A 22,027-nucleotide genomic window follows, 5' to 3' on the forward strand; every position below is an offset into this window, starting at 1 on the left:
TGACAAGCTGGGGTGTAAATTTACAGTGGATTAGCATGGTGCACACTCAGAGGCTGTGTGGACTGCTACCATGCACTAAAAGTTCTATAGTGCACTTCAATCTATTTCAAAACAGAGTTTAAATCAAAGCACACAATAGAAATTTGTGTGTGTGGTATCAGGGTCCCAATGGCCAGTTAGTGTGAAGGCTGGTGGGCTGCAGATTTACACCCAGGCTTGCCATGCACAAACTGACCACATAGACAAGCCCCCTCTCAATAACCATGATCTAAAAACTCAAAAGCATGTCTTACTCAGAACCCTTTTCCTTCTTTTGGTGGAAACACAATATACAGGGACACAGTAATTTTGAGACCTAAACAACAAACTGCTCCTGAAAAGACAGAAAGATACAAACACCATAACAGTGTGGACACTGAAGGAACTGACGTGGAATAACAATTAGTAGCTGTTTTATTGATTATATCCTGCAGCTCACAGGTCCTCTACTAAAAAGAGGTATAGAGAAAAAACAAAACGGATGTTTTCTGGCATTACAGCTACTGTCTGAACAAGTAACTAACAGAACACACTCAGCAGTCTCTCACTAAATGCCTGTGTGTAACACAGAAGTAACTCTGTACCACATGGTCCACAAAAAAATTAGCATGAACGGAAATATTTTCAACCAAAATGTAAAACTTTGTTCATATTTTCATTCATCAAACATTTTGTCTCCTAAAAATCATTTTTTTTTTAAAATCTGAAGCATGCTCAGATTTATTTTAAGTACTTAACCATCAAGCATTCTTCACTAGCATTTGTTTTTGTGCCAGTTTGCATCACCTTTGTCCATGGTCTAGAAAAACATTTGGAGATAATGTACTTCTTAAACTGAAAGTGTCTCCACTTGACGAGGACCGGGAAGCTGTTTTTCCTCCGATCAACAAAGTCTCTGCTTCTTTGATTTCCATGGCTCTCTTGTACAGCTTGGCAGCTTTCTCGAAATCTCCTCCTTCATAGCTTTGGGAGAGAAACCAAAATTTAACAAAACCCACCAACTCACTCCTGTACTGAAGTCTTCAAAAATCTTTGTTAAGGCTGAGTTAAGATTGCCTGGTGTTAGCTTGTGCCCTTCCAGGACATCGAGTTCAGCTAAAATTTCTGAAAACAAGGAAATACAAAAGGCAAGGTAAAAAGACCATACAATCTTAACTCTGCCCTAATGGAGTTGGCACTAGCCACTAGGAATTATTGGCATGCACTCCAGCTGCATTCACTGTGTTAAGTGTAACTGTATTGCATAGTGGACAAATAAATTAGAGTTGTGATTGTGATAGGACAAGACTTGGATCCAAGTCCCTTTATGTTGTCAAAGGAAAGAGGTGCATATGTACCTCAAGGTTCTAGTCTGCATCATTTCAGACTGTCACCCTACTATAATTAAATGCAGTTACCAACACTGTTTACATTTCAGCCCCCAACTTGCCTAATAAAGCATTTTCTATTGATATTCTTCACATGTGTTAATTTTTTAATGGAAGCAGTTTCCTATATTAGGTGATGGGAGAAAAATCTGTTCTTACCTCAACACAGCTAAGTTTTTTAGTGTTTCTCCCACACGAGGATGCATATGACCAAAACTGTCTTCATAAATCTTTAATGCACATTCATACAGAGGTAAGGCTTCAATGTGCTTTTTCTTTTTGGGTGGGAGAAGGAAAACAAGATGAAAACCAGTTGTTTAAATGGGTATTATACATACTATTTGGTTGCTACAAACTGTACAGGCACATCCTAGACTTAAGTTTCTTTGCTAAACCAAAACAGTATTTTGTTTTTAAGAATTGCTGTTTACATAAGAGTGAGACACCCAGTTCCCATCAATTTTATGATAACTGGGGTCAGAGTTCCTTAGGTGGGTTCAAAAGTCTCATCCTAGATGAATTGGTTATAAACTACCAAATGCATTCCCGGGTTTTAGCAAATGAGCTGTAACCTCTTACTGAAAGTCAGGTTTACAGATCCCAAGCAACATAACAGAACAATATATGATATATGAAGTAGAAGTGTTTACTGTTATTGATACTAAGGAAACAAATGGATGGTAAGATCCTGGTAAATGTTTCTCTCTCTCTGACCTATGTTAGGTATGGAGTAGAAAGTCTACAACTGCAGTCTTTTTAGAGCTTAAAAGACTAGGCAATTGATCAGTGTGCATGAAGGAGTGCCAGAATTTCAGTAGGTAATGCTCCCTCAGTCAGTACTAAACCAGTGCTTTAGATGTAGTTTTAAACCAAAGGCTATGATTTATATGATTTATTAAAAATCCCATGGTCTTTTTTTACAAGATTAAAGGGATTAACTTAACCTTTCACCCCGGCTAAATTCCAATCAGTACAATCACATTATGTTCTTTCAGATTGTAAAAATGTACATGAGATTGAATTCCCTCAGGTGTCCTTTTATATGCTGTTAAATTTCATATATAAAATTGCTGAAATATATAAGACAGGAAAAACCTACCATCTGACAATAAAGAACAGCCAGGTTTACCAAGGCAGTAGCTACGCTAGGGTGCTTTGGACCAAATGATTTTTGTCGAATTTCAACGGCCAACTCATACAGAGGCACTGCCTTGTCAAGCTTTCCCTAGAAAAAAAACCAATGTTAAAACCAGACGTGGTTATAGCAGGCCTATATGCATATCATTTTTTTGTGAATAAAGAGCTTAGAAAAGTTGTAATTGCTTTCAGGACAAGAAAGTTCACTTAAACCTTGCAGGATTGGACCCTTAATGAATATCTACAATAAACCATTCCTGTTGATCATTATTAATGGCCTGAGTGCCTTCAACTCCCATTTAAGTCCTTCCAGGTACTACCTCTAGCTTTGATTATTTCTCAAGCATGTTCCTTCCACTAGTATCTACAAGAGAGAGCGTTTAAAAGGTTTGTTTCATTCTTCTCCATCAAAAAATTTTCTCCATCCCCTACAGCTGTATCCCCCACCCTTACTACACATGCAGAGGTGAGAGTTGATTTTCAGCAAATAGTTCTAGTGGACCTTAATTTTACAGGAGGGAAAGGGAAACTTACCAGCAAATTTTGTTCCACTCCAGATTTGTATCTGCTCCCTTCCTTCTATCTGCTTCATTGGATGTACTGAGTTAGTGATTTTTTTTTTTAACTTGGGGCATGTATTTGGGATTCTATTTCTGGAATATGGATGTTTGACATTTAACATGAAATGGAAATTCAGGAACATGTCTAAGGTAGTTTTGGATGTGTAAAGTCTGCAGTTTTCTCTGTTTCTTCACACACACCAGCTATGATTTTATATCAAGAGGTAACTGTCTACAGTCAAGTATCTAATTATTCTTTATGTACCTCCAACTCTAGTCTCTTCCCTTCCACTAATTCATTTATGTTCATCCAAGCGCAGCAGTGTTTTTTTTCTGGCAGAGTCAACTGCAGCAGTCTGAAATGGGAAAAGCTCATGTGATCTCAAGCCATTTCAGAATGCTGCTGGAGGTGTTAGCAGTAAAAGCACTATTGCAAAAGCACAGGAACAGTCTGGCCAGGAAATAAGTTTACACGATTCTTCCTGTAGTAAAATGAGGCCCTGAAACATAAATTCCTGTGTCAGAGGCACAGTCTGAGGCCTGAAGCCTGAACCAAAGTACTCCCAGGCATTGCTAAGCAAAAGCTGGGCTGTGAGCCAGAGGCAGGCCTCACTCACAGAAGTTGGTGAGAAGAGGGTTGCTAGAAGCAGGTGCATCTTAAAGACAAGGTCAAAAGGACAGCATGATAGATAGTTCTGTTTGAAACAACATGATCAAAGGAGGAGACATTACCCTTTGGACTGTACTTCAATACATCAGTAGGGATGAGTAATCTGTCCTGTAACTGTATAAAAGGAGGTCCAGGAGTGCGCATCTTTGTCTGGCCTCGGGCAGTGGAAAGTCCCCCCACTGACTGAGCCAGTCAATTGCTACGGGGTAAAAATTCGTAGTGTGTCTTGCAGAGTCTATGGGAAACCATTACTGTGCTTTGTTTGACAATAAACCTGGTGTCATAAACAGATAGTTAAGGGTTAATGCCTCTTTTACCTGTAAAGGGTTAAGAAGTTCACCTAGCCTAGCTGACACCTGATCAAAGGAACCAATGGGGGAAACAAGATGTTTCAAAAGGATGGAGGGAAGTGTCCTTTGTTTAGTCAGTTTCAGTTTCAGCCAGAGTGAAAAAGATCAAGGAACCAGCCTCTTATCAGAGTAGTAAGTTTTAGAAAGGAATAAATAGGTTTATGTTTATTTTCTTTTGTGACTCGTCTTGGTGCCATTAAGGGAATTATCAAATTGGGTATTCTTGTGTGTATTAAGATTTTTGCCCAGGGGAACATCTTGTGTTTTCAATCTATTGTCTGTGAGATTAGCGGATATGCTGTCCCCCCGAGGTTTTTTTTTTTTTTTTACCTTTCTTTTCTTTAATTAAAAGCCTTCTTTTAAGAACCTGATTGATTTTTTCCCCGTTTTTTTTTTTTTTAGATCCAAGGGAATTGGATCTGGACTCACCAGGGATTTGGGGGGGGAAGGGAGGGAGAAGGAATAATTCTTCCTTGTTTTTGAGATCCACGGGAATTGGTGGAGGAGTCTCTCAAGGCTACCCAGGGAGGGGAAGGTTTTTGGGGGAAAGGGAGTGATCCAGGTACTCAGAAATTCTGGATGTGGCAGCGAGACCAGATCTAAGCTGATAATTAAGCTTAGAAGTGTCCATGCAGGTCCCCACATCCGTACGCTACAGTTCAGAGTGGGGGTGAGACCTATGACACCTGGCCAGGTGCCTTCATACCTTACCAGAATCTGTGGTCTTTGGGGGTTCTCTCAGGGTCTGCTGTGTCAGCGATCTGCACAGAGCCGGAGCAGCCACCGAGAGAACAGGCACAAAGCTGACTTATTATCGAACAAGAGCTGAGCACCACACCGGTAGCTACTGACAACACTTCCCATTTAGAAGAATGGCAAAATGCAAGAGTGCAGAAAGAGACACTCAGCTACCATCACTCTATTCTGAATTTGAACTCTTAGTGTAACAGCTGGAAACTTTAGAGTTCATGTTCTGCCTAGCCGCAAGGTGAGGACAGATTACAATATTCCTACAGAGAGGGATTCCCCTTCATATAGGGCCAGTCAATTGACAGTTAATATTTATAAGATATTTTGAAAATATAAATTATCATCATCACAGAGTGTTCTACACCAGAGTGATTGCTTATTTTTCACTGAACTGAAATGAAGTAGAAATGGCTCAAGATAACCACACAGAGAGCTGCTGCCAGTTCTATTATAAATACTTAGATGGCTGACAGGGTTCATATGTAAAAATTAGGAGAAATTATTCTCAGGTGCTAAAGATATGGTGTCTGCATCTGGGTTGATGGGAACAAATGCTTGCAAAGGATGCTGCATACAGTATGCAGAGGAACTCAAAATAGGAAAGTAGAGAAGAGATTCCCTGGCAACAGCCATAATTGTGTCTTCTAACTGAGTTGTTTCCTTTACAGTAAATATACTGGCTGAATATATTTGACTGAATGAAGTTAAAGGAAAAGCTTGTAGGTGCCCAATCTTTAGGAAAATGTCCCACAAAGCTCCTAGGGGGCACAAAAACAGAGACAGCTTTAATTTATCTACTTCAATTTTTTTTGTGCATTTCTGGAGAATGCTGATATCCAAACTCTTTTTGATACTCTGCCTCTTTTGGGATGGAAAGAGCAAGACATTATTTTTAAATGATGTATAAAACACACAGACACACTTACCAGCTTTTTGTAGAGTACTGCAAGGTGTTTCACAGTGTAAGCCAGTGAGGGATGATCAGGAGCTAGTGCTCGCCTCCTAATTTCTAAAGCTCTTTCATACAGTTCCTCAGCCTTATCGTAGTGTTTCTTTTCATTGTACAAAGCTGCCAGATTGTTCAAAGACTGTGCACAGTCTGAGTGGTCTGGTCCCAGGACCCTCTCCCTCATTTCTAGGGAGCGCTTCAGAAAAAGTTCAGCTGTCCTACAAACAAATTCACACAACAATATTCCAAAGATTAAATGTGTGCATTCCATGAAAGCTACTTTTCTACCTGCCATTGTATTCTAACAGACATTTCAGCTGCCGCGAGTGAAACAAATACAGCAGAGCAACTCAATTAAACAGGCTTAGTGAGTAACTGTATATCCAAACACGAAAGACAGACAATAGGTAACAGTACACTGTCTAATTGAAAGAATGTAATTATAGAGTTAACCAGAGCACCAAATGCAATCTCAGAACACTAATACCAATTTCATAAAAGCTAGCACTTTAGGTCAGTTGGGTCAAATTTTTTTCTTATATTATCTTGTGAGTATTCCTTTTGAGTCTGATCTGCACCCTTTTTATACAAGTAACCCGTACTCATGTAAGTAATCCCACTAGCTTCAATGTAACTCCTCCCAGGAGTAAACATTCATGAAACAAGTAGCAGGATCAGGTAAAACAATTCTGGAACTATGTAAAAATTCAGAAAAAGACGGTTACTCACCTTTGTAACTGTTGTTCTTCGAGATGTGTTGCTCATATCCATTCCAGTTAGGTGTGCCCGTGCCGCGTGCACGTTCGTCAGAAGACTTTTTACCCTAGCAACACTCGGTGGGTTGACTGGGCGCCCCCTTGAGTGGCGCCGCTATGGCACCAGATATATACCCCAGCCAACCCAGCCACCCTTCAGTTCCTTCTTGCCGGCTACTCCTACAGTGGTGAAGGAGGGTGGATTTGGAATGGATATGAGCAACACATCTCGAAGAACAACAGTTATAAAGGTGAGTAACCGTCTTTTCTTCTTCGATTGATTGCTCATATCCATTCCAGTTAGGTGATTCCCAAGCCTTACCTAGGCAGTGGGGTCAGAGTGAGATGTGGCAGAGTGCAAAACTGCTGAGCCAAAGGCTGCATCATCTCTAGATTGTTGGACCAGAGCATAGTGCGAAGCAAAGGTGTGGACCGAGGACCAGGTAGCTGCGCCACATATCTCCTGGATTGGTACATGGGCCAGGAAGGTGGCTGATGAAGCCTGAGCTCTGGTAGAATGTGCAGTGAGATAGCCCGAGGGAACATAAGCCAGGTCATAGCACGTGCGGATGCACGCCGTCACTCAAGAGGAGATCCTCTGGGAGGAGACAGGTAGGCCTTTCATCCGGTCTAGCCACAGCCAAAGAGTTGTGGGCCCGATTTGCGAGGCTTCGTCCCAATCGAGCGTTATAAAAGCGAGTGCCACATCTCCTAAGACATAGAGTTGTAACTGCCTTTCCTTTTCCTCACATTTACGCCGGAATGGCAGGTGGTAGAAGGTGAACGTTTGCAAATATGAGGCTCCAACAAGTGAAGTGGGCAACAAAGATGGCCAAATGAATTCATGTTCAGTTGTTGGTCCATATATAGGGGAAGATTATGCCCATTGGGGGAAAAATGAACCCAACGACACCTTAGGGGAGTGAAATACCGGATACAATATGATGGATCAAAATTTAGCTACACGAGTCGGAAACTGGCTCTTGGAGTCTCATGGATAGTTCTTGAAGGGTGATAGTCACACGCTCTCTAGTGCTGCAGAGCCGGTTGTCAGCCAAATAGGGTTGAGGATTCATTAGGAAAAAGCGGGTAGAGAATATAGGTATAGTGAGGATGTGTTATTTTGCCCTTATACCGTAAACTCGCATTGATGATGCTAGCGCCATTATCTCGAAAGATGCCGGTGTACAGATGCATGTGTGGTTCATCTCAAAAAAGATATACTGGCACTTAGAAAAGGTTCAGAAAAGGGCGCTAAAATGATTTAGGGGTTCAGAACGGGTCCCATATGAGGAGTGAGTTAGAGAGAGGCCCTTAGGCCTCTTGGCTAAGCTTGGGAAAGAAGAGCTAAGGGGAAGCTAGGAATGCTGGTATTAAAATGTATATCTCGGAATAGAGTGATGTGGAGAAAGTGGATAAGGAAAGTCAGTACTTGTTCCCTTAATCAAGAACTAGGGGTCACTAAATGAATTAATATGCACGCAGGTTAAAACAAGATACAAGGGAGTTCTGCATTGCAGCGCACAGTCACTTGTGGAACTCCTTGTACCCAGGAGTTCGTGAAAGTTTTAGCGGACTATTAACAGCGTTTAAAGAACATGGATGAATTTTCATGGTGTTAAGTCCATTAATGGCTATTGCCAGGCATGGGTAAGTATTTCCCCTAGCCTCTGTCAGAGGATGGAGATGGATGGAGGAGAGATCACTTGATCATTGCCTTTAAATCCACTCCCTTTGGGGCACTGCATTGGCCACTCTTGGCAGACAGGATACTGGGCTAGGATGGGACCTTTCAAGTTATCACCCGATATGGCCGTTTCTCTATAATATTTTCCAGCATGTATCCTGGAGTATGCACTTATATTCATCAGTTCGTGCGCCTTCACGTTTTTTTTCTTAGGCGCCTGTCACCTTTGTTCCAGCAGACAGTAATATGGTTGGAGGTAAAGGTTACGACCGTGTTTCAATATAGTTTACATAGTTCAGAGGCTGTCTGTCTTAATGTTAGCAAGGATATAGGTTTTTTTTTATGGGTCTTAAAATGAGCATTGCTCCTGCAGACAGGGCGAATTAGAGAGACATGAACGGTGGCGTTGTGTGTGTGTGCTTGTACCTAGTCATTCTTCTGATTCTTGTATTGGCCGCTGTCGAGGTGTACAAGTCAGAAGTAAGATTGTGGAAATGCAAACACTGCAAGCTCAATCTGCTCTGAAATAAATTTGCTTTTGCTTCATACATCATTACCAACAATAAAGATTCCAGACCAGAAGGACTGGCCATTTTGTGGATTTATGAGGCAGATTGGATACAGCTTGCTCTTCTGCGGCTTCCTTGGGCTCTGCCGGTGAGATAATAAAACATGTTTTATCAGATAAATAACAAATAGTAGATATGGTTTAGAGATTTAGCCAGGGAGGGGATATGCAGCAACCAGTGTCTTCTCTGTCCACTCTGCACTGAACATAAGAAAAGATGTAAGCAATTTCCATTTCTGATTTTACACGTAGGTAAGAACACAGCCTTCAAAGGAAATGTGTTACAGCTTATAGTTTTTAGAAAATGATACCTTAATCAGAGATGGAGATAAATCGCAGAGAAATTTGCTTTGCTCCCCAAAGGTGGCTTTAGAACAGGAGCAGCAAGGGAGTTTTGTGAAGGAGTTGCTCCAGGTGAAGAAGGGGCACTGTGTGACCCTTAGAGTGAGTTTATTTTGTTTCCTTGGAGTTTTACAGTGTGGTCAGTTTTAGTAGGCTGTGCTCTGAGCCAGTGGCCTGCTAGGCCTAGGCTATGCTTCCGAACTAGCTCCTGCCTGCTATCCTTTCATCCGTTGACAAAGGGTGGTGGGGCCAATTTAGGAAAAACAGAGTTTAAAAAATCTCCCCTAAGCAACAGAGGAGCTAGTGAATAGGGGAAGTGTTAGAAAGGAATGCGAGAGGCACTTCACCTAACAAAATACATGAAACTTAAAAACAATATAGCCTCCCTCCCAACCAACAAAAAACCGCCTGCAAGAGTGAAAATGCATGTAGAAGTCGAGCAGTGGAATGGACTATCCAGTCTATTGCACTGAATGCTGTATGTATGATGATCTGACCTCATGAATAGTGGCATATCTGGTACTTCACTGCGATGGAACCTTATGGCCATCGGACAGAGTATGGGCTAGTGAGACCAACTGACTGAACTGGAGAAGCTAATGGAGACAGAGGGACACAGCTGATCATCATCCGTGTCTCCTCACACACCCCCAACCCGTGTCTGATAGCCACTGTGCTGTCGAGGATAGATGAAAAATTTGTGGCGAAGAAGCCATCAAAGCTTGGAGGAAGGAAAAAATAGTTGGACCCTCCTTCCAGAGATTTGTCCGATGGTATCTTTTCACATTGGAGGGATACCCCTCTGGGAGAAGGGAACCAAAATATTAGCGAAGAGAACAGGTAACATTAATGAGGTTTTGATTGTTAGTAAACAGTTATTTGTGATGACTGGGAGAAACAGATGACTGTTGACATCTAGACAAACTTATGTTCTTAATGTGGAGGAGCCAGTGTTTGTGTACGTGCAACGTATTAATGACAGAGGCACAGGTAGAGAGAGGTCTGGTGGGAAAAAATTTTAGACTGTTGATAAGAGAATAAAATCCAGGCCTCCAAGTGGTGTCTCTGGAATGCTTCAAGTTCTAGCCACAGAGCCGCAGTTAGACAGGCAGAACTTCAGAGTCTCAATGCATGGATGTGAGAACGATGGTGCTAGGGAGAGAGGGATTGAGTTTTTATAGGAACTGTGACCTTTTGATAAGTGAGGGCGCACGCTAAAACCCAGTTCTGCATGAATAAGATGCAATACCAACCTTATGGGACTGTCTGTCTGACCAGTCAGTGCCTCTAGCACCTCATGGGTCTTTTCCATCAGTTCTTGGTTTAAAAATGCCTGACTTTTTAAAAGGGGAATTCTCTGATATTTTAGTATGAAAAGAAGATGAATAGAGTTAGTAAAGAGATGGTATGACTGAAGAGAAGACAGTTAATGAAACTAGTCCAATTCACAAATGTGACATGCCTTGAGCCATAGCACTAAATATTGACAAATGTTTTATAAGTGCTTGTACACAATGAAGAAATCTAAAATTACTAATACTTTTAACCTTGAACACCTCCGTATTTAAAAACAATGAGGCTACTGCGATAATATGAATTCCAGAAACTTTGGGGGAATGATGATGATTCAATGGACTCGCGTGTGAATACTCAGGAAATAGGTGTGGAGACTAGAACTGGTGTGAAAGTACCGAGAATAGTCGAAAGTGATTCATTTAGATTTTGTGACCTATATCAGTGCTACACATAATGCCCTATGGATTGAAATCCTCTCTAATAAGTGAATAATAGTACAGTAAATAGGAAATACGCTACTGACCACCTAATCAAGATGGTAACGGTGATTGAAATCGCTTCAGAGATGTAGAGAGCAGAAAGCTCGATAAGAGGGATTTCAACTATCCTCCGCGTCTTGGCAGTGCCCGCACGTCACCCCAGGATGATTGCCATTAATGACTTACTTTTGTGGGAGCTGGTCAGCAACTCATATGGCAATTCTTAGTCCCTATATAGGAGGCCTAGGGAGTGCTCGCTCGAAAGAGGGAATAGTAGCGTGAACCACTTAATAGTAGAGACCATAATGTTAACTAAATTAAACATCCTGTTAGGGGAGGTGCCACATAAGAGATAAGTGGGAAACCCTTACCACGTAGCATTGCACTCTTCAAAGAGGAAAGTTGCAACAAGAAAATCGAGGAGATAGCTTTGCGAAGACAGAGAGTAAAAAGAGGAAGTGCAGGTCAGGAGTGAAATGCCTGCAAGCTGCATGGATACTTCTTGGGCTCAAACCAATATGAATATTTTAAAAATTATTCTAATTTTTTTTATTTTGTTCAATAGACATGAGAGGACTATAAAATGTCTCCCCCATGGCTGAAACGCCAGAGTTACGAGCATAGTTAAGAGGCCAAGGTGCCTGTAAACAATTGAAAAGTGAAATCTTACTGTGTGAAATAGAAAGGACAAACTCTGCAATGCTGAAAGTTTAAAAATCTAATTATCGGCACAGTTGGCGCGAAAAAGAATATGAATAAGAGCATAGCTGAGGCTAATGAGAATTGAAAACCTGATAGCAATTTTGTATAAGTACATCAGATTGGAAGCCTGCAAACAATTGGTGGGGCCACTAGGATGATCAAGGCCGCGAAAGAGCACTGAAGGAAGACAAGGCTGTTTGCAGTGAAGCTAAATGAACTCTTTGCTGGTCTTTACTTCCCAGAGGATTAAGGAGATTCCCACAGACTGAGCTTGGTCTATATATAAGGCGGTGACAAATCCTGAGGTAGTCTTGTCTCCAGACTGAAGTGCGTGCAGTAGAGGAGTTTTGGAACATTAAAACAGTAATAAGTCACCAGGTCAGATGGTATTCACCAAGAGTTCTCTCAAAGAACTCATAGTATAAATACCTAACTACTTAAAAATAAAAACAAAATTACTGTACGGTAGGGCGCTAGCAGCATATTCAACCTGTTTAGCCCGCCAGGAGCCACGCTGTCGATCGAGTAGATGTGAGAGCCATTGCAGTGCCAGGTGGGGCCGAAGATTGCCTGGGTCTGCGTCATGATGTTCCAGGTGGAGAGGGCAGGGTAATTGGTTGGCTATTGGAAGGGTTGAGCAGTGATGCGTGTACCGTCATGCTGTCTGGCACAATCATAATTAGGTGCGCCTAGTACCCTGGCAGAGTTTTATCAGGACCTTGTGAACAGCACGAACGAGGGAAGCATAGAGCAGCCGGTGTTCCAATGCATGAGGAATGCAAAACCGAGATCTTGATCCCGGCGAAAAGCTGCCTGGAAGGCGAAACGCTTGGCATTTCTGTTCGTGGAGTCGAGCGCTGCGAACAGGTCTATGTGGGGAAAGCCCCACTTCTGGGAGATCCGATCCATGCAGTATGCTTAAAGCCCGTCACTTAAATCAGCCTCTTACAAATGACTGGGCAGGATAGCTAATTGTGATTGACTTTTTTTTATTAAAGGCTACCTTAAGTGATCCTCAATCTGTACAGGCTGGCAAGCCTAACTTTCCGTACAAGGGCAAAAAATTGCGTTGAAACCTCCTATGTAAAGATCAGAATTAGACACAAGAGGAACGCCATGAGTGTGTGTAGAAGAGTCACACTGCTTCTGTAAGGGAATTCTTTGTGGTGCATCAGATGAGGACTAGAGGATTCAGCATATAGTTTCTTGGTTTTTTAGGCCAAAGGGGAGGACCGTGAACTGGAAGTGCTGGTGGTTGGCTACAAAGCGAAGGTACCTCCTGTGTGGAGGAAAAATGGCGATGTGAAAGTACACGTCCTTCATATCGAGGGCAGCATACCAGTCTCCAGGATCCAAGGACGGGATAATGGTCCCTAGGGAGACCATGCAGAACTCCAACTTTATCATGAATTTGTTGAGGCCTCACAGGTCTAGGATGGGCCTAAGGCCTCCTTTCAACTTGGGGATCAGAAAGTACCGGGAGTAAAACCCTTTGCCCTTCTCGTTTTGCGGCACCTCCTCTATTGCTCCTATGGCGAGGAGCGTCTGCACCTCTTGCAGGAGGAACTGCTCGTGAGAGGGGTCCCTGAAGAGGGACCAGGTGGGAGGGTGGGAAGGCGGGGATGAAACAAATTGGAGGTGGTATCCTTGTTTCACAGTGCGTACGACCCATAGGTCTGAGGTCAATTGGGACCATGCCGGGAGGAAGTAGGAGAGGCGGTTGGAGAAGGGAGGAAAAGGATCCTGTCCTGAAACTGGTATGCCGTCCTCAGGCGTACCTTCAAAAGATAGACTTAGGCCCCGCTGGTGGTTTTGAGGAGCAGTGGTTTTGGGCCCCTTGGGGTCTGGACTGGCGTCTACGGCCACCCTGCCCACGCCGTCTACTAAAGTCTTGCCTGTGTCTGGGCACAAAGTACAAGTGGTGAGTCTGGGGATGGAAAGGTCTGCGTTGGGTCACAGGTGTATGCATGCCCAAGGAGCGCATGATGACCCTGTTGTCTTTCAAGCTTTGTAGCCTGGGGTCAGTCTTCTCCGAGAACAGACCCTTACCGTCGAAGGGTAAGTCCTGGATGGTATATTGTAATTCAGGAGGTAAGTTGGACATCTGTAGCCATGAGATGCGTCTCATAGTGATACCGGTGGCCAGAGTTCTGGCTGCTGAGTCGGCCGCATCAAGAGAAGCCTGGAGGGAGGTTCTGGCCACCTTCTTCCCCTCCACTAGGAATGCAGCGAATTCCTGTCGGGAGTCCGGGGGGAGTAGCTCTGTATATCTACCCACCTCTGCCCAGGTGTTGTAGCTATAACGGCTCAGTAGAGCCTGCTGATTTGCCACCCGGAGCTGTAGGGCGCCTGCCAAATACACCTTGAAGCCGAGTAGGTCCATTCGCCTAGCTTCCTTTGACTTTGGGGCTGGAGCCCGTTGGCCATGGTGCTCCCTCTCGTTGACCGATTGGACAACCAGGGAGGAGGGTGGACATATACTCGTACCCCCGAGAGGGTACCATGTATTTGCACTCGACTCCCTTTGCCGTAGGGGAGATGGAAGCTGGGGACTGCCATAAGGTGTCTGCATTAGCCTGGATGGTCCTGATAAAGGGCAAAGCCACCCTAGTGGGGGCATCTGCTGATAGGATGCTCACTACAGGGTCCTCGACCTCCGGGACCTCCTCCACCTGGAGGTTCATGTTGAGTGCCACTCTCCTGAGGAGGTCCCGATGGGCTCTTAGGTCTATTGGAGGCGGCCCCAAGGAGGAAGTCCCTGCCATTGCCTCATCTGGAGAGGAGGAAGATGAAATACCGGGGACGAGCAGGTCTTGTATGGCCTCTTGCTCCTGTGGCGGTTCCTGCTCCAGTGGCACCAGGGAACCTGGTGGGTGGAGTAGTGGTTCCTCCGTCCTGGGTGGAGGAGGACAACTAACTGTGGCCTCTGGTGCTCGGTGCTCTGATGAAGCAGAGCGGGCCGGAACTAACCGAGCACCGTGGGCCTGGTGGTACGCCCAAGGTGTCCAAAAGGACCACTGGTGAGGTCCTGGGTCCTGAGACCAGGGCTCTTGAAACACTCCGGTGGGCACATCGGAATCGCGGTCTTGGCCATAGTAGCTGTCCACGTGGGAGGACACCGACGTATGCCTGGATGGCCACGGAGGAGCGGAGAAGCCTTGTGCAGATGTTCCAACGGACCTGGCTCCCCTCGGTATCGGGGTATCCCGGTGCCGGGATGCATATCGGTACTGGGATCGAGAGCAGGATCTGCAACCAGATTGGTGCCAGGAGGTCAACCGAGATCTCGAATCCTGGCGTCGTGAATGGCTTCGGGAGGCACGGTGCCTGGAGCAGTGCCGCGGTAATGAGCCAGTGAACGAGAGTCCAACCGGTGCCGGGACTGCAAACGGCATCGAGAGTGGGAGCGCCATCTGGACCTGGAGCATCTGCGGGACCACGATCGTGAGCGGTGCCGGTCAGCTGCGCCGACAGAGGGTGATCTAATCAAGGTAGGCTTGCCTATGGATTGGATTACCCTCACCGGCAGCGCCGGGGGTAGAGGCAGTGCAGAGTCTGTCAGGGCGATCAGGTCCCTCGCCGCTGAGAATGCCTCTGGCGTGGACAGCATGGTGAGCTCTACCGTGGCACGCACCGGGGAGCTAACAGGCACTGGACTCGACGGACCGGAATCGACGGTGCCGATTTAGTCAGTGCTGCAGCGGGTGTCGGCGCCGGGCGGTCCGACTTAGGCGTACTCTCTGGCTGCGGTGCGGTCGGTGCCGAAGCAGCAGGAGTCTTGGCCTTTCTCAACCTCGGGGAGAGGGAGCGTCGTTGAGCTGACTTCGGTGCCGGCGACATTCGGTGCCGTGAGTCCTTGGGCGTACCGGTGCAGTCTGGTGCCACGGAGGCGCTTCTGCTCACCGACTGACCAGCGCTCGGTGCCAAACGTGGAGGGGTGAGGGCCGCCTCCATGAGGAGCTCTTAAGCCTGATGTCCCACTCCTTTCTTGTTCTCAGCTTGAAAGCCTTGCAAATGGGGCACTTAGCTGTCAAGTGCAATTCCCCGAGGCACTTCAAACAGGAGCCGTGCAGATCTCCTGTCGGCATCGGCTTGTGGCAGGCCGAGCACAGTTTGAAACCCGGTGAGCTGGGCATGGGCTCCGACACCGGGTGCCGGGGAAGGGGCTATCCCCGAACCCCGCTACGATTACTAAACTGAACTATGCCAGTAAGAAAAAATGCGTTAACTATATATAAATAATAAAGGATTATAACTATATAATACAATACACGATAACGGAACGAGAACTACGAGTACTAGGGAAGTGGAGGTCAGCTAAGCCGCGCTCACTGTTCCAACGACCGACACGGGCAGTAAGAGGAACTGAAGGGTGGCTGGGTCGCTGGGGTATATATCCGGTGCAATATGTCAGCGCCACTCCAGGATGCCCAGCCGCCCCACCGAGTGTTGCTAGGGTAAAAAGTCTTCCGACGAACGTGCACGCGGCGTGCGCACACCTAACTGGAATGGATATGAGCAATCACTCGAAGTAGCAGCAGTTAGAATTCCCTTTGCAAACAATTGTAAAGACTGTAAAAGAAATAGGTTTATAAAGAAGAGGCTCAGCTGCTATAATTTACACATTAAGATCTATCCTAAGGCTTTCTCTGAAGTAATTATTCAAGTGTCTATCCTATCAAATGGTTATGTATTTTATTACAGTATTGTGGTATTCCATCACACATTTACTATTTTCCCTCTGTGACAAAAAGAAAGTGATTCCCCAGTAGATTCCCTGCATGCGATATCCATTACAGCTAGGTAGTTTGTCATCCTGACACACACACATTCTATGTCACCCTATTCTTGAGACAGGTCAGTTTACTAAATTGGAAATATCCATTTCACATTAGATGGAGAGAAGGACTAATATATACACAAAAGATGGGTTCAAGCCTGAAGTCACCTAGTGGGAGCCAAAGGAGTGCTCCCTACATAACGGCTACAGATCAGGCTTACATCTATCAGTTATACAAACAAATTCGCTTCTATCACTGATTCTCTTCAGCTGCATCAATCTATCAAAAAAAGCCCCTTTAATGGTTGATTCAGAACTACAGCACAGTACTCTGTTTCAAAACGCAATAACAAACTTTCATCTTTACTAGAAGACAGTGTGCTATTTTCCTTACCAATTAAATTGGGAGGAAAGAGCTACAGGAAAAAGAGAGCATCTGAAAAAACTGCAGCTGAACTGACAGACTGTGGAGTATACAATAATCTCACATGGCAGATTTTACAGATATCAGTCATTTATCGTCAGTGACTTTGGCCTGACTGCATGACAGGAAAAAAAAACAAAAAAACAACAACATACATGCATCAACTGTTACAAGTCAATTCTCATTACTAGGATTTTGCACTAACTAGTGCCTATACATGTAAACACTCTAAAGCACAACATATTTTAACTTCTTTATTCTGCCACTAAGATCCTCACATTCAGATACAAATATATATATCTCTCTCTAAAAGGACTTAAAGACTTGAGGGGAAATTCTGTGTTGCACTTCTAAGAGGCACAGCAAAAAAAGGCGTTAAGGTGGCTTTAAGGCATTCTCCCATTTCAGGGCTGCTTCAGGTATCTGAGAGAATCTCAATGTAACTTACACAGCTCGGGGGCGGAGAGGGGGGCTACGTTAAAGAACATCTGCAGGTTTCCCTGTGGGCTGAGCTTGCAGGGCTGTGGCCCTGACGCATCACAGCCTCTGAACTGGGCCTTGTGAGGTGGTCCTTAGGAGACAGTTTCATAGATGACTTCTGCCTTTCTTGTGCTAGGGGAATTCTCTCCTGGCCAGTTATGTGGCTTTTGGTGCCTCTTTACGCTACTCTGGCCCTTTTGCACATCCTAAAGGAACCAGAGTAGGGACAAGGATCTCATCTATAATATATATGTACAATTCATTACTTTCCTTGAAGGACTGGCATTTTGAATGCTATAAAAGAAAAAAAAAAAACTTGCTGTTAGAATTTTATAAGAGAGTCTGATGTAAGAGAACCATGGCAGAGAGGACATAAAATATCCCTGTAGCTTGGTGCTGGTGCAAAGGCACCTAATTAGCCCCTGCTCAGCCAACCGCAATCAGGGGAAATAGATTGGGGCTGGGGAGAAGCCTAGTTCCGGGCCTTCAGAATTAGCTGCACCTGCGGTCCTGGGGATTCAAGGGCTATAAAGGCTGGCTGGTGGCCAGAAGAAGGTCAGTCTCCAGGCTGAGGGCAGACTTTGTTTAGGAGAGGAGATTATCAGGCCTGCAAGCTCTGTACATAGCATAACACTGGCAGTGGGAGAACACTGTGTAAATAAAGCCAGGGGTGCTGCATAACTAGCTTCTCTGAGCTTTACTGGGGCAACCAGTAGGCCCCAGGAAGAGGGGCGGGCAGAGGACTTGTCACAATCCCCTATATTTACAACTAGTGATAGTTAAATTTAATGTAGTAGTACATCAGTTCTAAAATAGGAAATGCAGTGATGGGTTAAATATCCAGATGCCCATGACACTCACTGTACAGCAGACTTCAGATACTATGAGTGAATTTCATAATAGAAAAATAAAAGAAATTGGAAATTGCACTGTTTAGTATTTGAGAGCATTTGGACTTATCACTGGGAATTTTTCATGTGGTTCCATATAATGTGTGTCATTAGATATAAGAAAAAGAGAGAGGGAATCTATGACTGTGTGACATAAACATTACTTACTCAAGATTATTCTGCAGATAATAGAGAACTCCAAGCTCATTGAGGGTTCGAGCATTATCTGGTGTGTCTTTGCCTAACGTGAGCTCTTCCAGCTGCAAGGCTCGTTGACGTAGAAGAGCAAATCCAAACTAAAGCAAAGCACAAGGTAATGAAAGTCCATCAGCATCAAAAGTTTAATATCTACAACTGAAATTCACTCCAGTGCAGAAGGACAGCACAAGGCCTTTGCGCCAAATAGACCCCATGTAAGCCCTATTTTGAGAATTAATGGTTGCATAGGCCTTTTGTTGGTCTCTGCATGGGGGTGAATTACACCCAGTATGCCTCCATGAAATCACAGGACTGGAAGGGACATGGAGAGATCATCTAGTCAAGGCAGGACTAAGTATTATCTAGACCATTTCTGACAGGTGTTTGTCTAACCTGCTCATAAAAATCTCCTATGATGGAGATTCCACAACCTCCCTAGGCAATTTATTCCAGTACTTAACCACCCTGACAGTTATGGGAAGTTTTGCCTAATGTTCAACCTAAACCTCCCTTTGCTGCAATTTAAGCCCATTGCTGCTTCTCCTATCCTCAGAGGTTAAGAAGAAACAATTTTCTCCCTCCTCCTTGTAAAACCTTTTATGTACTTGAAAACTGTTATGTCCCTCTCAGTCTTCTCTTCTCCAGACTAAACAAACCCAATTTTTTCAATCTTCCCTCATAGGTCATGTGTTTCTAGACTTTAATCATTTTTTGTTGCTCTTCTCTGGACTTTTCTCCAATTTGTCCACATCTTTCCTGAAATTGTGGTGCCAGAACTGGACACAATACTCCAGTTGAGGCCTAATCAGCGGGAGTAGAGTGGAAGAATTACTTCTCGTGTCTTGCTTACAACACTCCTGCTAATACATCCCAGAATGATGTTTTGCTTTTTTTTGCAACAGCGTTACACTGTTGACTCATATTTAGTTCATGGTCCACTTTGACCCCCAGTTCCCTTTCCGCAGTATTTCTTCCTAGGCAGTCATTTCCCATTTTGTATGTGTATAACTGATTGTACCTTCCTAAGGGGAGTACTTTGCATTTGTCCTTACTGAAATTCATCCTATTTGCTTCATGTCATTTCTCCAGTTTGTCCAGATCATTTTGAATTTTAATCCTATCCTCCAAAGCACTTGCAACCCCTCCCAGCTTGCTATCATCCGCAGATTTTATAAGTGTACTCTCTATGCCATTATCTAAATCACTGAAGTGCCATAAAAAGGAAGCACACTCTTAGGGCTTCATCCTTAAACCACTATCAAGTATACTGCTTACTGGCATTGTCACCATTGTGACATTGTTATCTATGGTAGTAGGCACTATGCACAGTAGTGTTGTAGAATTAGGTCCTCAGTTACCTCCTACAGAGTAATTTCTCTAGTTTCCTTTCAACAACATATAGTCTCAGCATGAAATTTGAATCCCCAAAGTCTGATATTTGGAGGATTTCTATATCCACTTATTTATTTTCCATCGCTCACCACTATATTCCAGTTGTACTTATCCACCTTTATTTCCAGTGAGGTTGAAAGAGCAGACACCAATGCTGCTCCTAAAGTTGTTAAGATGGCAAACTTTCAATTATCAAAAGCACTTAAGCATCAGATTTTTAGAACACCTCCTCAAAGACACTTCATCATCCATTCAACAAAGCCACAGCTAGCCCCCATTTTGATTAAGTATCAAATCTTTACCAAATTGCCTTTCCGCCTTGCTGCTTTTTGTCGCATTTTAAAGGATTTTTTCCTCAGCTGTTCAGCTTGTTCATATCTGAAAACAGTTATTTAAAATGTTAGAACACCATACATGGCAACAGTATACATTTTGGGTTAGATTTTCAAAATGCCACCTAAGTGACTTAAGAGCACAAATCCCCCTGAAAGTCACCTATCAAGTTTCAGAGCGGTAGCCATGTTAGCCTGTATCAGCAAAAACAACGAGGAGTCCTAGTGGCACTTACGGCTTGGCTACACTGGAGAGTTGCAGCGCTGGTGGTGGGTTTACAGCGCTGCACCTTACTCACCATCCACACTTGCAAGGCACATACAGTGCTGCATCTCCCTGGCTGCAGCGCTGGCTGTACTCCTGCTCTGCCTGGGGTATAATGACCGCAGCGCTGGTGTGGTAAACGTCTGTCTCAAATCTGGACTTAGAGTTCAACATCTGAGTGTTTACTGTGAACCTCCCCCAAGCTTATACCCAGCTTGGATCTTATCTCGCTGCCACCAGACAGGAATACAGCGCCTGCCTCGCTCTGGTCCCCCCAGACTTTCCCTGGAGAAACCCCCCAAGACCAAGAACCCCGGTCTCCCTATCCTCATCCCCCAGCTTCCCCCCCCTTTCCTTGGTGAGCCTGGGCGATGCCTATACTTAACCCTTGCACTGCAAAACCAAGGAGCTATTTACCTCCCCCAGAAGCCATGCATTCAAAGCATAGTTCACAGCTAAACACCAGGAGATTCCCCCCTCCCTGTCTCGTAGCAGTAACTAGAGAAAACGCTCAAAACACAAAAGAGAACAGGTTGATTCTTTCTCTCTTTTCCTCGTAGCCCCTGTTCCCGCCCTGGGACAATAGGAAAGTCAACACAGAATGTAATGCTTCCCTCCCCCCTCTCTGTCTTCCCATTGAGGAAGACAGATACTGTACAGAAAATTTCTATCCCTTTGCCTCACTAGGAAAAGAAACTCCCACAAGTTTTAAACAAGAACTTTTATTAAAAAAGAAAAAAATACAAAACAATATACTGCATTAAGAGCCATCAATACAGGCTCTGCTTAGTAAGAACAATCTGAAATAACCAGTTCTGATTTAAAAGTATAGCCCAATCAACCAGTCCAGCACAGGTAACAACACCCAATAAAACAACACAAAGCATACTGAACAGCCTATTTGCCTTGTTGCCTTTGTACTCACACTTTGTAGAGACATTTAAGAAATGAAATAGGAGTTAGCAGGAAATGCTGTTTCCCTCGATAGCCGGGAGAAACAACAAAGACACAGGTTACACATACCCGCCCCTGACTTTTAAAAAATCCGTTCTCTGATTGGTCCTCTGGTCAGGTGTTATGGTTCCTTTGTTCACCCTTTAACAGGTAAAAGAAAATTAACCCTTACCTATCTACTTATTGACAAGCTGTGTGCAGCGCTGCTCTGCCAGTGTGGCCACCAAAAGCGCTGTAATTGGCCACCAGAGGTATTCGGAGGTACCAGAATGCCTGTTCAGCCACTCCCAACAGCGCTACAAATGCTGCAAATGTGGCCACACTGCAGCGCTGGTAGCTGTCAGTGTGGCCACACTGCAGGGCTTTCCCTACACAGCTGTACGAAGACAGCTGTAACTCCCAGCGCTGCACAGCTGCAAGTGTAGCCATACCCTCAGAGACTAATACATTTATATGGGCCTAAGTTTTCATGGGCTAGAACCCACTTCATCAGATGCATGAAGTGGAAAATACAGGAGCAGGTATAAATACATGAAAGGATCACGCATTTTGTCAAAGATGGAAGTATGCAAAATGCTTATGATTGCGTTAGGGGTATTAACAGGTTAGCAAGATTATTCTGTTACCCCTCCCTCTTATCAGGTGTTGGAATCCTGTATAG

General features: G+C 44.3%; 1 protein-coding gene across 1 annotated transcript in view; it reads right to left on the reverse strand.

The window, feature by feature from the left end:
* Positions 1-435: 435 nt before the first annotated feature.
* Positions 436-22,027, reverse strand: part of NPHP3 (nephrocystin 3) — a 51,247-nt gene continuing 29,655 nt past the window's right edge. Inside the window, exons 22-27 of the mRNA XM_032805867.2 lie at positions 20,118-20,193; positions 18,394-18,521; positions 5,800-6,040; positions 2,506-2,631; positions 1,566-1,681; positions 436-1,002 (exon numbers count right to left, since the gene is read on the reverse strand). Of these exons, the coding sequence (XP_032661758.1) occupies positions 822-1,002; positions 1,566-1,681; positions 2,506-2,631; positions 5,800-6,040; positions 18,394-18,521; positions 20,118-20,193 (868 nt within the window). The 3' untranslated portion in view covers positions 436-821. The remainder of the gene's footprint in view (positions 1,003-1,565; positions 1,682-2,505; positions 2,632-5,799; positions 6,041-18,393; positions 18,522-20,117; positions 20,194-22,027) is intronic.

The sequence above is a fragment of the Chelonoidis abingdonii genome, chromosome 2 (assembly GCF_003597395.2).
Source record: "Chelonoidis abingdonii isolate Lonesome George chromosome 2, CheloAbing_2.0, whole genome shotgun sequence".
NCBI lineage: Eukaryota > Metazoa > Chordata > Testudines > Testudinidae > Chelonoidis > Chelonoidis abingdonii.